Raw genomic sequence first — 19,357 nt, 5'->3', positions numbered from 1 at the left:
TGCCTTCTGTTTACCTTGCTAAATATAAATCACTTTTTGTATAAATTTTGTATTTATTTTTTTTGTGCAGGCTTTTACAGTATATTCCATATGTACTTGCATATAAGTAGAGTCAAACTGCGGACAACAATTATTTAACATTTTTAATAATAAAAAGTTGGTCAAAATAAGCACAGATGTATGATTTTAGATAACAAGGTGAGAAGTATTTTATTTACAAATTACTTCAACTCTTGATGATGTAAATAAAGGATATTTAAAAAACCAAAATGCTCATTTGTATTTCTGCAAGTACAACTTGTGTAGGCACACAATGAAGCTTCAAATGGCATGATGGGAACTTTTTAAGACATATTTTTCATGTGAATATATGGGTATGAAATATATTTTGCCAATAATTTTCTATATTTCACCTTTAAATATAAAATAAGTACATGTATAGGCTTTTTGTGTTTGCATGCAGCTATTTGTAAACATTGATTTGATAGTAGATATAAACACTAATTGATGTCAATCAGATTAGCACAGCAACCACAAAACTATTCATCAACATACATGGTACCAGTATTGTAAACATAATCAAATGCTTTCAGGATATCGTGAGAATTTTTTTTAAGGATACTGTTCAGGGTAACAATATCACCATAGATACTTATGAGTCGCATTATGCAGTAGCAGATATGACTCTATGTTGTTTGCAGTTGGACCTGACTTTTCAATGAGTATTCATGGTAATTACAACCAGTAGAATATATGAGAGTAAAGATGGTAATTACAACCAGTAGAATTAATAGAGTATAGATAGTAATTACAACCAGTAGAATGTATGGTGGAGTATATATCGATGGTAATTACAAACAGTAAAATATATGATGGAGTATAGATGGTAATTACAATGAGTAGAACATATGGTGGAGTGTAGATGGTAATTACAACCAGTATAATTAAATGAGTATAGATAGTAATTACAACCAGTAGAATGTATGGTGGAGTATATATCGATGGTAATTACAAACAGTAAAATATATGATGGAGTATAGATGGTAATTACAATGAGTAGAACATATGGTGGAGTATAGGTGCTAATTACAACCAGTAGAATATATGGTGGAGTATAGATGCTAATTACAACCAGTAGAATATATGGTGGAGTATAGATGCTAATTATAACCAGTAGAATATATGGTGGAGTATAGATGGTAATTACAACCAGTAGAATATATGGTAGAGTATAGATGGTAATTACAACCAGTAGAATATATGGGAGTATAGATTGTAATTACAACCAGTAGAATTAAATGAGTATAGATGCTAATTACAACCAGTAGAATATATGGTGGAGTATAGATGGTAATTACAACCAGTAGAATATATGGTGGAGTATATATAGATGGTAATTACAACCAGTAGAATATGTGGTGGAGTATAGATGGTAATTACAACCAGTAGAATATATGATGGAGTATAGATGGTAATTACAACCAGTAGAATATATGCTAGAGTATAGATTAGATGGTAATTACAACCAGTAGAATATATGCTGGAGTATATATAGATGGTAATTACAACCAGTAGAATATATGGTGGAGCATTATTAGTGACTTGTATTATATTGATACAAAAAAACTGAGTCAAATTCTTTCTATATTTAACTTCTCAAAAATAAAAAAAATGCATACCAATTTAGGGTATTTATGGCAAACTTGTAAGGGCATTATAGATATTTGGACAGATTCGTTAAAACTGCACAGTTTTCTTTATTAAGTATTTCAGCATCACATTAAGATAAATTGTAGGAAAGTTTTGCATGCCTAGTGCAAGGTGAATGCTCCACCATGTGTTGTCCAATGCATACCATCCATTCAACCATCCATTCACATTTCTGAAGAACTGCAATGAAAACATACGGTGTATGTTAGTTGGCTTTAAAATTGAAAGTGTTTTACAGCTGTTAGTGTCATGTATTTTTGTGGTTAAAGTCACACCATTGGGGAGAAAGATTTAATTTATTTTGAGATTGAAATAATTTCAAAGGGACTAATTTTTCATTTAATTAATGACTTGTTAGTTTAGAAAGAAAGGTAATTAAGAAAACAGGTATTTACTCTAATAAATGATGGTAAATATTAGGTGTACTCGGAAGTTAAATGAGAGTAAGATAGAAAACGGAAAATTCCACTGTGCAGCTCATTTCAGGTTAATTAGCTCATTCAGACATCGTTCATGTTTTCGTGAGTTACTTGAGCAGATAATAAAATATTTATAGCAGTAACATAAGTGTCAAAAAGAAAAACTATGATAGTACAGTGTAGACAACAAATTTAAGGTGGCAAAACTGTGTTATTTACTGTTATTTTCTTTGTTCCTCTAAATTGTTGTTTGTCTCCCAGATTTGGCGGAGAAATGGACACAGTGTCCCCTACCAGTGGTATCCCATTTGCAACAGTGCATGATGATTGTGTCATAAGTTATGACCCACTATATTTAGGATTTTATAAAATTTAAATTTATTTTATATTCCTTTAATTTTTTAAAAACTTGTTATCTTTAATCTTGTTGGACTGCATGCTTATGTTTATTTGGAAGGGTTTACCTCTCCTCAGTTTTTCAAAATTTGTTTTTCTTTTTTATTTTTATAAAACGGCATTATGTAGCCAGTATTGTGCAGCTGTGCCACAGTTGACAGTAAATTGCCGTATGCTATAGAAATCTTTTCGCTAGTAGATCCTACACTAATCTTCAAGGACAGGTTATTTGATAGTGATTTTGGGAGGTGGATGGGTATTTTATGTCTGAAGAAAAGTCAGTGTACTTGACAACCAGTATATGGTCATGAAGACGTCAGTTGATCCAATCAGTTTGAATTACCCATGAATCCAGTTACCTGAAGGAAACCAGTGTGAAATTACAAATGATGGGTTTACTCAATGTTAAGTATTCAACTGTCTGTTTAAATTGCTTGACCTTTTCTTTAAGAATGCGGAGTTCCTTTAGTGACATAATACAAACCATGTTGTAAGCATTTTCCAGCACACAAGTGTTTCTGGTCAGAGGCTACTGGTCAGAGGCTAGGCCAATTAACTTTTCCTTATTCTGTAATGCTGGAAGTCTTAACATTAACATGCTTCATAACCTTGGGTAAATCTCTTATTGGTATACAAGGAATGACCATTCTTACTGGTATACAAGGGATGACCATTCTTACTGGTATACAAGGAATGACCATTCTTACTGGTATACAAGGAATGACCATTCTTATTGGTATACAAGGAATGACCATTCTTACTGGTATACAAGGAATGACCATTCTTACTGCTATACAAGGAATGACCATTCTTACTGGTATACAAGGAATTGACCATTCTTACTGGTATACAAGGGATGACCATTCTTACTTGTATACAAGGAATGACCATTCTTACTGGTATAGAAGAAATGACCATTCTTACTGGTATGCAAGGAATGACCATTCTTACTGGTGTAGAAGAAATGACCATTCTTACAGGTATACAAGGAATGACCATTCTTACTGTTATACAAGGAATGACCATTCTTACTGGTATGCAAGGAATGACCATTCTTACTGGTATACAAGGAATGACCATTCTTACTGGTATACAAGGAATGACCATCGTTAATGGTATACAAGGAATGACCATCCTAATGATCATCAAGGAATGAGCATTTAATTACTAATTTTTCTTCTACCACCCCTCTAGCTCCACCTTTGATGGACAATTTGTTTTTACACTGATCTGTCTGTATGCTCTGTCAGTAATCTCGATTTAAATCAGACTGTATTTTCACCACAATGATGCTGCAGATGTGGGAGAAACAAATTACAGGGAAGAAACCTTATAATTAGGTTGAGGTTTCCAACAGTTTTTCTTAGATGTGGCCAGCAATGTACTTGAAAACTGTGATCACATGGGCACACTTTTATTCAAACCAAGTTGAATGGAATGTTGTAATCAAATATATGGTTGTGTCTGCCCTGACCAAGCTGTATGGAATGTTGTTACAGATTACAAGGTTGTGTTTGTGGAGCCACAGTAGCTTGGTTGAGCATTGGACATGTAATCCAAGGGTAATGGGTTTGACACCCTTCTAGGAAAGCCTGGACTGACTACCTCAGTGTGTCCTTTAAAAAGGCACATAGCTTCCATTTGCTGGGCATGATACACCATTTATAATCACTTATAAGTCGAATCAGACTGTAAATGACAAAGATCCCGATTTACTGTCGCACAATTCACCTTCAGATCAGGGTATGATTTGTTCGTTTTAGTGATTACTCCTGACAAACTGCACAGGCCCAGATCTGCTGGCACATTATGTAACAGCAGATCTGGGTCCGTGCAGTTTGCAGTTGTACTCTTCTTATAAGTGAGTACATATGGTTGTTGATAATGTGCTAAAGGTGCTGATTTTAAACCAATTGATCATTGAAGATTGGACGGAAACAAGGAAATCACAAGTTGAACTGTGCCAAATACACTGTTGTTGATTGTCATTGTCTGACCACCTTTCATTTGAAAAATGTCATTAATGTTTTGGACAATACATTTGATTTATAAACAAGGCATTTGTAAGATGCCTTGCCAATAACTTCTTTACAAATCTAATTGACTTACTACTCTGTTCTGTAAGGCATGTATCTTTCTTGTGCCATGAAGTGGGGAGGGGGCAAGTTGTTCGCTCATAATTAATCTACAGAAAGAACATGAAAAAAACTCTTTTTGGTGTGCATAACATTGTGATTGTAACTTGGAATTTATGATTGCAAATTTAATTATTGTAGTTTGTGAAGTGTACTCTGATTATTTATTGCAACAACAAAGAGGTAGTTGTAGGCCCATGAAGTGGGAGATAGCATGAAAAATTGTACAAGTGTGTACTTTCTTTGTACAAATGTGTAAATCCAGACCCTTATATTATCATTAGATCAGCATGTACATTCATTTGTATAAATGTTTAAATCTGGGCTATTTGGGTCAGCATATATCTTATTTACTACTGAGATTATTAGAATTGACCTCTTTGATTTGAGCAGAATTGGAAATCTTTTAAATTTGATTTCTAAACCCCCCAAAAAACTTACAAGGATTAACAAAGGACTTTTCAAAGTTTATTATAAAACTGTTGTAAGAATTGGACAGGAGATGTTGCAGTTGTTATAAAGTACAAGTGACCTGCTGGACTCCTGGCCAAGCACATGTCCAGTCATATGATGGTGGGGGGGGGACATAGATTATATAAATACAAAAATGTGAGGTAAACATAAAGTTCCGTTATTTGATTAGTCAGCAGTTTATTGGAATTTCAATTACATGCTAATTGACCTTAAGTTTGGCTGAGCCATGAGGTCAGCTGAATTAATTTATCTTTACCATCATAAGATATATATGGTATTCAGTGCCATATGTATACTTCCTGTTCAGTCAAACTGCAAGGAGAATAGTCCCCGATCTGCCATCCCAAATGTGCCAGCAGATCAGGATCTATGTTGTTTGTTTTTATTGATTACTCCCAACAAACAGCATAAAATCAGATCTGACAGTGCATTATGCAATGGCACATATGGATCTGCAGTTTGCAGTTGGTCTCAACTAGAAAGTGAATATATATGGTAAATTCTGTAAAGCTTGTATAGCTTAATTGTTAATGGGTAATATAATAGTAAAGATGTGACTCACATTGGGTAATGGCTAATGGTGTGAAATTACCCACATAATTATTGCCAACTTTCCTTTATTCAAGTTTTTTTAATCAACAAAATCTGTTCATCTCCATTAAAGGTCAACTTGATTAGTTAGCTCAGCACTTAATTGTGGAAATTGTTGTGGGTATTGAAAAGTGAATTAAATCTGTATTTTTAGCATACTTGGAATTCTGGAGAAATAGTCATTGAGAAAGAAATGAATTTATTTTGTGCATTCAGCATTTTAGTTTGACACTGTTATTGACTGTAAACATAAAACACCCTTAATCTACATTCCATTACTTTATCTGTTTGTCAGTGTAATATGCAAGGTTATCTAGATGACAAGGTTTAAATTAATGATTTACTACCACACATGAAGGTAGCACCATTTTTATTATTTCAGATAAGATGATTCCAAAAATATGGGAGGCCCAAGTTAGTATACATGTATGGTCTCTTGTCATATGGATTGTGTACATTAATTTTGAATTGTGAGATTTAAGGAAAATAAGACACTGTAATTGCTTTCTTTTAATTACAGTTTTGATGTCATGCATGTATGTATGTATGTATGTATGTATGTATGTATGTATGTATGTATGTATGTATGTATGTATGTGGTTTAACAGCATATTAGCACAGTACTGACTAGGCTTTAAATGAAAGATACATATTCCAAGTAAAAGCAACATGCATATTAGGTCAAGTTTTTTTGTTTGGTTGAATGCCATATTTTGGCACATGATAGCTGTACATGAGTTTTTTGTGTGGGTTTGAATGCCATATTTCAGTAACTGTTAAATATAAGACAAGGAACATTTTTATTTCAGTTTGTTTTATGATCTCATACATCTCGTACTGTTTATGACTTTGTCTGTGATGGGTACAGCAGGTTATAAGCAAAGTTACATGACTTCTAGCTTTTCTACATGAGGGGATTATGTTCAAGAATTTGCATCAAGTACCAAATCCTTATATTTCAGTCGAAACTAGTAAATCTTCTCTTTGAAACAGTTGGTAGCCAGTATCTGTCTCCCCTTGGATCCCTATATTTCAGTGAAAAGGTTGGGGGATTGCTTATCTTCTGGTTATAATGAAAGGATGAGAGGTCTTTGTTCTCAATGTCCTTGTTCTTGGTACTCTGACATCATTAATCCTCGCCTCATCTGGACCATCATTCTCAGCCAGATCTGTACACTCTTATCAATTAGTGTCCATCACATAATGTGCCGGCAGATCTGGGTCTGTATAGTTTGTTTGGAGTAATCAGTAAAACAAACAACATAGATACTAATGAAGACAGCAATCAGATTATTAATCATTTGCTTACTAGATACCTCTGAAATATCAGACAGGTAAATTAGTACTGTATATTCTTACTTATAAGTTCAGTCCAACTGTAGACAATATAGACGCTGATCTGTCAGTGTGTTATGCATCAGCAGATCAAAGTCTGTTTTTTTTTTGTTGTTGCTGGTTACTCCGTACAAACTACATAGACCCAGATCTTCCAGTGTATTATGGTATGGCAGATTTGGTTTTATGCAGTTAGCATTTGATCCGACTTATAAGTGAGTACAGATGGTGCACAGGATTAGGAAGCTATTTGTTTGATCAATCACAATATCGACTTTCAGTATGACTTAACATGATAAAGTGAAATGATCAACAGAGAGGTCAAGTACCCTTATCAAACCGTAGTATCCCCCTAAACCAACATAAACTGCTGGACCATGAGATAAGGGAGGGGCCCTAGTTATCACCAGTTTATTATGTTCATTGATCAGTCCAATATTGAATAAAATGATAAACTTCATATAGATTGAACTTTGGAAGTTGCACAGAAATCGGGCCCTATGTGTTTGGGATGTGCAATAGAGAATAGCAGACATGTGGGGCACATGTTATTCTTTTTTCAAACGGGCACGAAATAATGCCACTGTACCAGGGACTGACGAGGTAATGTTTACTGTTAATTCAAGATGTATTCAGCCTTGAGTTTTTTATTCTTTTGCTTTTTGATAAATGTGCCATAATTACAACAGCATATTTCTGAAGAGAAGAAAAAGACTATAGTAAACATGAGGAGACAATACTAGAAGAATATTATATTCCATTTTGTTTTTAATGAAAGAAATAATTTATGGTTGGAAACAAATGGAACAAAACTTTTTCAATATAATGACTGCTGTTAGAGATTAATTAAAATAAATCCATCTTGTAAAATGGTAAAGGTGTATCAGATTGGGAGCCAGTTCAGAGAATTGTAATTGTCCCAGTAGGGACATAGCACATTCTGTGTAACCTGAACACCATTTGAAGTCCAACATGGACAAGATCCATTATTATTGTTTTTACTTGTGGTGAGGGGCCCTGAGTGGCCGAGTGGTCTAAAGCACTCTCCGTTATGGGTCATTGCCTTCTCACCTCTGTCTGTGTGGGTTTGAGTCTCGGATTCAGCCAATGTGGGTATGTGAGAAATCTTGCTAGTAGCTTCTCGTGGGTTGGTGGTTCTTTTCGGGGTTTTCCCCGAGTTGTTCCTCCACCAGTAATACTGGCCGCCATGTATAGCCTATTGTGTGCTGAAAAATGGTGTTAAACCCTACAACAACAACAGCTTGTGGTGATCTAGCTAGTCTCGCAGGTATTTTGTTTTGGCCAGCACTCAAACAAAAAATCCGTTCAATAATTATAATATATGAATTGTATTGTGTATGGCCCACACACTTTACATTTTTAGTCCATGTGGCCCACACACTTTACATTTTTAGTCCATGGGGCCCATGGCTCTAAAGCTGTTGGACCACCCTGTCATAGGTCATAAAAAAATGTATAGTGATACCAGGCCTAGATTTTCCAAGTCATTAATTTTTAGACTGAGTAGCTGTTGGGTTTATTACTAAAAACAATATCATATATACCGGTACATAGTTATCACTCAAAAATGCTGATATTAGATAACTTACAAGCAACCGTAAAATACATCTTACATACATAATTGTCCTTACAATGGAAAATATCTTCTTAGCTTACTTGCTTGAATATACTTTTTAATTGAACACATCCCTTGTAAGAATTTCATTTATAAAGTTGAAACAAAAAATTGAAGATGCAGGTCCGGAGAGGACTCTGTACATGTTGAACTAGGCTGCAAGCAGCATCCCAATTTAAGATATTTCTTAGCATGTTTTTGTGGTATCACATTCTTAGTCAAGTTATTTTTTATATTTATTTGATAACACCACCTTCTTACAGTTTTCTTTTTAAATCTGAGCTGCTTATTTAATGCACAGTATTTTCAGGTGGTCAACCTTTTAAATGTCATGACATGAGTACTGAATCCTGTCATGGTTAAATGTAGACTGGTTTAAATAGTTGAAGAACAGCACGATGTAAATTGCAAGTCTTTGGGGCTGGAGGGCATGCGTAAGATTTCAAGATGTCTGTAAAATGCTTATAATGGCTTGGATAGCTGACTCGATTTGGTGAAAAATTGATGCCGCTGTCTTCAAGTGAGAATGGACTCCCTTTTAAATCAAGTTGAACTATAAATAACAAAGATCCAGATCTACCATAGCATAACATGTCTGCAGATCAGGGTCTGTGCTGTTTATTTTAATGATTATTCCTAACAAACTGCACTGACCCAGATCTGCTGGCACATTATGCGATGGCAGATCTGGGAGTTTGCAGTTGGACTTGTCTCATAAGCAAGTATATACAGTATGTATAATTTAAATAACATCACATTTGCAACTTAAGGAAATGGACAGTAAAAGCAATATAATAAAAATGATTTCCAATACAGATGCAACTCAGTCATAAATAAATTGTGAACTATTAAAAGAGCTTTGCGTATTTTGTAACAACCATTTCACTGTACTCTATAAGAGAGATTTTAAGACCTCATGTGACCGGTAGGGCAAAGGTCAGAGGTCAAGGCTGAAAGTGATAGGGTGATCAAGTCATGTAGAGAGTTAGAAAATAAAGTATATGTATGCATTTTGAATGTATTCGACAAGATCATTTCACCACTCCCTTGATAACTCTCACCCAGAAAAATCATGAACCCACTTATAACATGGGGTCAGGCATGGATCACCCATTTTTACTAGAAAATACAAACTAAACAATTGGCCAGTATTTGTTGAACATGAAGAAGATCATCAGAATTTATAAATGAAACCTTGATATATCTCTTGGTAAATTTATTGTCGAAAACAGTGGTCAGTACCCAGATAATTGTATCTACGCCATGAAATTCTTAATGTTAAGTTTTCATTGCAAACATCATTCCAAGTACACTGTAAATATTTGATGAAATTTCAATGAATGAAAATGTCAGTAATGCCCACCAGTGGCAAAGCTTAATCAAATAAATACCAATAAATACCAATTTAATAAGTTTTGTGACATTCAGACTTTATTAAAAAGATACCAATTTAATAAGTTTTGTGACTTTTAATTGGGTTTCAGTGTAATGCCAAGTGCTTTATGATTCCTTGTATTGAAGATTGAAAAATGTCATGTACCTTCACAGCTATGTCTGCAGCAATTCTGTGAGAACCTAATTAAGCGCCAATAGTGTTTTGATCTCCAGTTTGTGGAAGTATTTGTTGTTACCTCACTTAAAAGCAGACCTCCATTGTATTGTGTTAAATTACAGCTTCTTTATCAAATCAAATCAAGGGTTGGTGGTGGTGGTGGTGGAATAAAGGCAAAGTTGTAAGACATGCAAATCCTAAATGCTAGTGGTCACTGTTGTGGTCATCTTATTTCAACTGAACACTATTATAAATATTATTATGTAAGTTTAACATAATTAAACTACCTTAAATTACCCCACTTATTCAGAAATGGGATCAAAATAGCAAGATAACCAAGCCAAATGAGTACTTCAACAAAAAACTGTTTCACAAATACAGTTCATTTTGGAGAAGCAAGTTCCTGAGTTTGTTGTGAACTTTAAAATTCCTAAATTGGAACTCAGATAGTTCCACCAGAATAAGAAGTAGTTTTACCATTACTTGCCATGAAATTAGTGTGAATATTTTACAGTTAGAATAACAGAAAAAAATAAAGTTTCGATGTTGGTGGTTGTTTCACAAAAATGTCCCATGTTTTTAGAAGAAATAAACCTTGTTTTGGTGTGAATCAACAATAACAAAATCATTGATGTAATACATAATGTTTTCAGACAATATAATGGTTGTAAAAACCTTTAATGTTGCTAGCAAGCTTTCAGGTGCCTTGAAAATTAAGACAGTTGCTACAAGAAAAGAGAACATATTCATCAGAAAATGTCTTCATTGTTCTTTTAGTTCCATCACTTACAGTGCAGTCTATGTTTTTGGAACCCATTGCACATTGAGGGAGAGATGTATTATGGGTTCATGTAGGCATATCCAAGGTCATGCTAGAAAAAAAATTGGTTGAGGCTTGCGTAGGAAAGCAATTTGAACTTTTTTGGCCATGTCAGAAGGGCCTATTTCTAGGCATAAAGAAATGTACACAACTTTTCTAGACATGTAATTGCTTCTGGATACGTCATGTAATTGCTTATCTCAAAGGAGGCACAAAGGGTCAGTGGTTAGCAAGCTGATCCAGAAGGTGCCGGTTTGAATCCTACCATCGGCTCAGCCTGGATCAGCTACTGTTTTGTGCCCCTGGGCAAGGTCCTTTAGTGAATTGCCTTGGCACAAAATAACCTACTTTTGTTGCTGTACCATAAAAGACCAAATCAGCAAAATCAGCATATTTCCCTCCAATTCAACAAGTGCTTAGTTCTTCTTTTGTTGTTGCTTTTTTAACTTTGTTGATTTTCTTATGTGACAAGTGGTGTTTCAGTGTCGATTGGGAAATATCAGATATAATGTGTGGCTAGATAGATTATTTTACAATTTTGAATTCCAGACATGGAATAACAACAGGTTTACCTGTTGAAAAATTAGCTTTGATCTTAGACAGATGTGTATTCATGATCATCATTACACCTGGAGACATCATTATGCCTGCAACACTTTGATGTGTGTAGCATATGACATGCCCTGTCTAGGTATGATATATAGACAGGCGACATCTTCCCTGAGCAGGTCACAAACATGCCCTGGTGGTTCTGTGTATAATTGAAAATTTGTACATGATTTCAGAGAGATTACCAAATAACTTCTCCATTGTAAGTTTGTTAATGAGCCATGATATTTTATTCTATTGTTGGGAAGTCAAGTTTCAACCACACATATCTAGACCATAATTAAACACCAAATATTGATAGATGTGTTCATAACCAGTATTTCTGTCTGTGTGGTGAAAATTACACTTCACCATTTAATTGTTGCTAAGGGCATCATTACATGATCCCTTGTATATCCATATGTAAGTCCCCAAACCAAGCATAATCTGCTTGATCTGATTTATAATACAGGTATTTGGGCTTTACCTGGATTCTCATTTTTCACTAGGTTCATTTTGATTCACCTAATTTTAGTATGATGCATGATACATTTTTTAGTTCCAGTTGACAAAGTACAGGGATTTATTTTAGGACATTGCTCCATGCCTTAAGATACTATGTGGTCATTACACCTGTCCCAATGGTCATTACACCTGTCCCAATAATTCTTACACCTGTCCATATTCTGGGGCACTATTACTGTATATCCACATCATTATGACCTCCCATCACCTGGGTGAAATATTTCATCACTTGTTGGCTTTCTTCCTTAGGAGGGCACTAACCCCCTCCCCTGCCCCCACCCCAGACAAAATTATAGGAGGACAATTCCCTGGGACAGGGAAATACTTGTACTATGTATATAGTAATACTGTCCTTTATTTCTGATCAGACTTGGTGTCATGGCTTCCTAGCATGTCTTGATATACTAAGCACTGTGTACTAAAATGCACAGGTATGTGTTTGAACTTTCTAGTTAATGTCAGTGTATATGGTACATTATAAATGTCTTGCTGAGGTATCTTGTTCATTGAGAGTAGTAGAGTACATTTTCATGTTCACATTCTTTAAACAGGGTATAGACATGTCATAAATATGATTTTCATGTTTACTTTTCTTTAGATAGGGTATATAGGCATGTCATAAATACGATAGGGATTTGTTTCTCCTCCTTCCTAAAAGAGAGAATTATTTGTTTACAGAATTAGTGCTGTCAATGATTTTTTTAAATGTTGAGTTTTTTTTAAATTGGTTATTCTACTTGTGTAGGTGTATTTCCTCCAATGTCTGTTTCAGACCTGAAAAATTGCATCCATTTAACTGATTTAAGATTTTTTAGTTAAGAAAAACTTGTAAAATTATGTTTTAAGTATAAAAAAATAAGCTGCTGTCTGGGCCATTGTTTCACAGTTTTCAGTTTTCTCCAATTACCAAAGTTCATGTCTCTGGTTTAAGAGTTGTACCACACACACACAGACACACACACACACACAGGGGCCCCGAGTGGCCGAGTGGTCTAAATCACTCTCCGTTACAGATCATTGCCATCTCACCTCTGTCTGCATGGGTTCGAGTCTCGGATTCAGCCAATGTGGGTATGTGAGAAAACTTGCCAGTAGCTTCTCCTGGGTCGGTGGTTCTTTCCGGGTTTTCCTGGTTTCTTCCTCCACCATTAATACTGGCCACCATGTATAGCCTATCGTGTGCTGAAAAATGGCGTTAAACCTTACAACAACAACAACAACAACAACAACAACACACACATACACACACACACGCAGTCCATCTTCATCCTTTTAGGATTTTATTCTTGTCATATTTATCGTTGAGGATGCCTAAACTTATTGGGTACCATATGGCCAAAATGTTACCATTGTGCCTTTATCTTTGGGGTTTGCCTAAATGTACTGGCACTATATGGCCAGGATTTTTATGGTGTGACATTTTACCTGATGCATAACATAGATTCATACTCTAAGAGTTTCAGCCCTCCACCCTGCCACCTCTGGAATTCACCTCACCCCTATTATCACAAGGCCTGGGATCTTTGTAACTCCCAATTTTCAAATTGGTTAACATTATCCCATCACTGGAATTGAAGTATATAATAAAGGTTGACTTACCCAATACTTATCTAATACTTATCTAATATTGACCAGAGAGAAAAAAATTGTTAGGTAAAATTAGAGTCAGGGGTTAAATGGTACGTATTAAAACCGTAGCTGCCAGTTTTTATGTACTTGACAAAGAGGCTTCATCTAATTGCTAGGTGGTAGTCATAAAACTAGAGGATATACTTTCAGGGAGTGCTCTTAAATCTGTACCTGTAAATTTAAGATTTGCAATATATACTTACTTGTAAGTTGAGTCTAACTGCAAACAGTGTAAGCCCTGAGCTGCTGTGTATTATGGCTAGCAGATCAGTGTCTGTCTTTGTTTCTAACAAACTGCACTTTGATCTAGGTCTGTGTAGTTTTCAGGTATACTTGACCATAAGCAGGTATGCATGGCATGTATATTGCTGTGACTGGTCTGCTTGAAGGTGAATCTATCTTGGAGGAAATGCAATTTTATAAATAGACATACTACATTGTAGACTCTTGATATACTCCAGTGTAGACTCTTATATACTCCAGTATAGACTCCTGAGATACTCCAGTACAGACTCTTGGTATGCTTCAATGTATACTCTTGATATACTCCAATGTAGACTTTTGTTATATTCCAATATAGACTCCTGGTATGCTTCAGTGTATACTCTTGATATACTCCAATGTAGACTTTTGTTATACTCCAATATAGACTCCTGGTATGCTCCAGTGTATACTCTAAATATACTCAAATGAAAACTATTGAAGAATACAAAGAGAATGTTGAAACTTTAAATGATTATAATATAGGTAGAATGGTAGATACTATTTGAGTATTGCTTTATGGTTTAGATATTTCAAGCGTAGAAAAGATGCACCATTCATGTTCAAGATTCATTGTATCAATATTGTACACGACTAACAGCTGTCAGATTGATTGTATCAGTACTGTAGTCAAACTTGATCATAGATATTCCTGTTAAAGATTGTCATTAACAATCATTCATCCCAATAATTAAAATAATCGAAATATATCATGTTACAGGCAAGGGATGAAAGGGAAATCAAGACAGGTTGATGAAATATATATCAAAACTAATTACTTCTATTTTCAATACTTATAAAGCATTTGACTGATTTTGTACCAAATTTAATCATTGCCATTCTTTATTTCCTGGTCAGTTTCACTATAGATAATCAAAATGTCAGATTAAGAGTTAAGATGTGTGTAAAATATTTTCTTTTAATTTGTTATTATCCAGTTAAATAGGCTGTTATAAATCACTTAAATTGGCCATGTTTATCAAGTAGACCACTGTGGAGGGTCTGCTGTTATGTCATGTTGGCTTGGTTTGACATTTACTGTATATATGCCTATGCTTCATTATAAGTCTACCACAACTTTTACAGCATTGTAATAAGTACTTGGTTATTGGTTGGGCCCAGCTGTAAAACAGCAGAGTCTGATCTGAAATCACATCATGCACTGGTAGATCAGGATCTTTGTTGCATGTTCTAATCATTGCCCTAAACAAATGATATAGATTCACATCTGCCAGTTTCCTAGGTGATGGCAGATCTGGGACTTTTAAGTATGCAGTTGGATCCAACTTGTGTATGAGTTTATATGGTACTTGTGTACGAGTTTATATGGTACTTGTTGAGCTTTCCTGACAATAAGCCTACCCCATACTTCTTTACCATTTATTAAGCAGGCATCCTGGTCTTGTATTCGGAGGGATATTGACATGTCTGTGTTTATTAAGCAGGCATCCTGGTCTTGTATTTGGAGGGATACTGACATGTCTGTGTTTATTAAGCAGGCATCCTGGACTTGTATTTGGAGGGATACTGACATGTCTGTGTTTATTAAGCAGGCATCCTGGTCTTGTATTTGGAGGGATACTGACATGTCTGTGTTTATTAAGCAGGCATCCTGGTCTTGTATTTGGAGGGATACTGACATGTCTGTGTTTATTAAGCAGGCATCCTGGTCTTGTATTTGGAGAGATACTGACATGTGTGTTTATTAAGCAGGCATCCCAGTCTTGTATTTGGAGAGATACTGACATGTGTGTTTATTAAGCAGGCATCCTGGACTTGTATTTGGAGGGATACTGACATGTCTGTGTTTCCTCCTGATCATTTGCTAATTCAAGTTTATCCATGGAGTGAATACAAACAGATCTTAAAATTGTCCTATTGATATTTTATTTTCCTAACTCTTTAACACCCCTGTGAACCCCCCCCCCCCCTAAAAAAAAGCCCAGAACTGACTGAATTATTCATTAAGTATAGTAACTATGTTTGGGTTAGTCACATTGACTCTTGATTGTTGTTTTACATGCCAATCAGGTATGGATCCCATGATTAACTAATTTTATTTGCTACCATATAAGTCATTATTTTGCTGACATAGCATTAAATGCATATATATTTTAAAATTTCATCTGCATTTGTTTTTTATTTAATATTTGTATCCAAATTGACAAAACTGGACAAAGTAAACTTTAATGCCAGAAACAAATCGGAAATAGCCAACTTGATGTGTTGGTGTTGCATGGAACTCATAACAGTGAATCATCTCTGGAGGAAACATTTAGGTTAATTATTTAGGTTGATCATTAGTGTGTGTGTGTGAATAATTACATATTTATGACAGCATGTGAGTGTGGGTAGATATACATAATACAAGATTGTGGATTGGCATTCAGCCGATGGTATACCTGAGATATATAGATATGGGTGACTGTTGTTTTCATGTACTATGGCCTTATTTTTGGCAATTTATGAATGAGTCACTAGCACAGCTGACTTATATTTAATGTACATCCAGGCTGGTGACTAAGCAGATTGGTCAATAAAAATAGTCAATACAAGATGACATTCAAGGGTACATAAAGTTTTGTTCTCTACGGACAGGTGTCCTTAATATGTATGCAAATTTTGTAAGTACCAGTAAGAATATGGTTAATGATTTAGTATCTTTATTAAGCAGCTGTTGTTTCATCATCGTTAGCCAAGGGTCATTTATCCACTATGTTAGCCAAGGGTCATCGATCCACTATGTTAGCCAAGGGTCATTGATCCACTATGTTAGCCAAGGGTCATTGATCCACTACATTCCTCATGAACCCTTGGCATAATTAGCTAGCTAAAATGGTATCTACTGCTCTGCTGTCGGATCTGATGCAGCTGAATGAAAATTTGATTCAGTCTGACCTCTTTTTCATTTACATTGGAAGAGGGACCCCGAGTGGTCTAAAGCACTCTCCGTTACGGATCACCTCTGTCTGCATGGGTTCGAGTCTCGGATTCAGCCACTGTGGGTATGTGAGAAAGCTTGCCAGTAGCTTCTCGTGGGTCGGTGGTTCTTTTCAGTGGTTTCCCCTGGTTCTTCCTCCACCATTAATTCTGGCTGCCATGTATCGCCTATCCTGTGCTGAAAAATGGCGTTAAACCCCACAACAACAACAACTACATTGGAAGATTGTTTAGAATAACCATAATGGCTTCCATAACCGCTCCGGTGGCCTAGTGGTTAGAGTGTCCGCCTTGGATGCGGGAGGTCGTGGGTTCGATCCCTAGCCGAGTCATACCAAAGACTTAAAAAATGGTTCTAACAGCTGACTCGCTTGGCGCTCAGCATTAAGAGGTTAGTATTAAGACTGATTGGCCTGGTGTCAGAATAATGTGACTGGGTGGGACATCATGCTACATGTCTGCGGCATGATGCCCCAGTGCTAGACATTACTATAAACTGCCACACTGCAGACATAGTAGCGATATGAGTGAAAACTTGTTAAAGTTACGTTAAAGATCCAAATCACAGACACAATGGCTTCAATAAATTGCAAGGCATGTCACACAAAAGTTTTTCCAATTTAAACATTTCATATAATTTGTAATTCCAAATCTGTGTAACCTAACAAATCATGTTATGAAATCTTGCTTTAGTTAATTGATTTCATTTGCTATTGGCTGAGTCCTTTATCTGTAAGAGGGCACATGTTCAGAAGACCCTTTCAGCTGTCTAAATATCCCATGGGTTGACGAGGAACAAAGTGGTTTTACTGTATATGCCAGGATTGTTTTTATTGTTATTAATCAGGAAACCCAGGATGTTCTTTTAACACAGTATAATCTCCATGTTACTCCTGTATAGACTCCAATCCAATGAAATTAATACAGTATATACTTGCTTATAAGTTGGATCCAGTGGCAAACTGCACAGACCACTATATGCTGCAACATAAGATAAAGACAGATTTGGGTCTATGCAGTTTGTTAGGATTAATCAGTAGAACAAATAATATAGACCCTGATCTTCCATTGCATAAAGCTTTTTGAAATCTGGGTCTTTGATATTTATCATTGGACCTTACCTGTACACAAATACAGATGGTATGAACCATTCCAATAACTGTTGTTAGGCAAACTCTCCACCTGATATAGTCAATTATGTCTTAAAGGTGGTGTTTTAAAAGAATGAAACAACTGTCAGCCATCTCATTCAGGACCAATATATGCATTGCAGTCAAGGGTGAATGTGAAAATTTAATATGGGTATTCACCCAATGTTGAAGTTTTTTTATTTTAAATTCATTACTTTTCTACTGCCCATTCTCTTCCCCCTCCCACCACCATATGTTTAAAGGAAATTATCTACTGGTGCATTACCTATATCTCTTATTTTATATATATTTTGCAGAATTTTGACATCTTTAAGTTTTATATTTTATTAACTTCTCGTGCTTTATGTTTGCATTTATTGGAAGGATTTACTTTTGTTTGTAATTCATCTTTAAATTTTTTTAAACTTGACCTTTAGTTAGCACAATATAGACATTGCTGCACTAAGGTGATGTACATACCCCCACCCACCCACACTGCACCTTTCAGCTCACTTTAGCTCTACCATTGAGGGAGGTTGTGTGTAAACAATTCATGTGGACTTGTACAGTTCATACTTGCTTATAAGTCAGTTCCAACTGCAAACTGCACAGACCCAGATCTGTCCTCACATAATGCACTGGCAGATCTGGGTCTGTGCAGTTTGTTAGGAGTAATCAGTGGAACAAACTATATAGACCCTGATCTGCATGTGCATTTTGCAATGGCAGATCAGGATCTTTGTTGTTTGCATTTTGACTCTGCTTGCGAGTACATACAGTATACTATAAGGGGTTTCACAGTTAGTATCCCCACTTGAAAACACCAGAGGGCATCTCGATGCAACTCACTTCCGGATAGTTCAGTCAATTAAGATGGCAGATGTAGATCAAGAAAATGTGACAGACCGCTCACATTATGCAAGCAGGATCGATATCTCACCATCTTAAAAAGAAATTCTATCAATATTTGTTCAATTGTTTTACATCTTTTTTTTTTCCTCACTAACTTGCGCTGCTCCGAGCTTTCAAATAAATATTCTCTGCCCATTTCAGAACTTCGTTATCTTTCCATTACTACCTTATGCTCTAGTTTGTATTATTTGATTGTGCGAAAGTGTATTGCTGTGTAAAAAGTTCTTGCAATTTATACCACTTGAAGAATAATGAAAATATGTTTATTTTATACAGCTTCACTCATATCAGTTAATGGAGGTTG

At 35.5% G+C, this 19,357-nt stretch overlaps 1 protein-coding gene across 6 annotated transcripts in view; it reads left to right on the top strand.

Moving 5' to 3' along the window:
• Positions 1 to 19,357, top strand: part of LOC149795775 (leucine zipper putative tumor suppressor 2 homolog) — a 142,908-nt gene that overhangs the window by 86,125 nt on the left and 37,426 nt on the right. The window contains exon 1 of one of the 6 annotated variants that reach the window (XM_089965703.1): positions 7,545 to 7,663. The exons of the other annotated variants lie outside the window; for them this stretch is intronic. Within the exon in view, the coding sequence (XP_089821829.1) occupies positions 7,595 to 7,663 (69 nt within the window). The 5' untranslated portion in view covers positions 7,545 to 7,594. Of the gene's footprint in view, positions 1 to 7,544; positions 7,664 to 19,357 lie in introns of those variants that run through there. 6 annotated transcript variants of the gene reach the window in all.

Source organism: Sinohyriopsis cumingii, chromosome 7 (assembly GCF_028554795.1).
Source record: "Sinohyriopsis cumingii isolate HCF-2022 chromosome 7, ASM2855479v2, whole genome shotgun sequence".
Taxonomy (NCBI): Eukaryota; Metazoa; Mollusca; class Bivalvia; order Unionida; family Unionidae; genus Sinohyriopsis; species Sinohyriopsis cumingii.
Note: the sequence above shows the minus strand (reverse complement) of the source record. Positions and strands in the feature narration are given on the sequence as shown.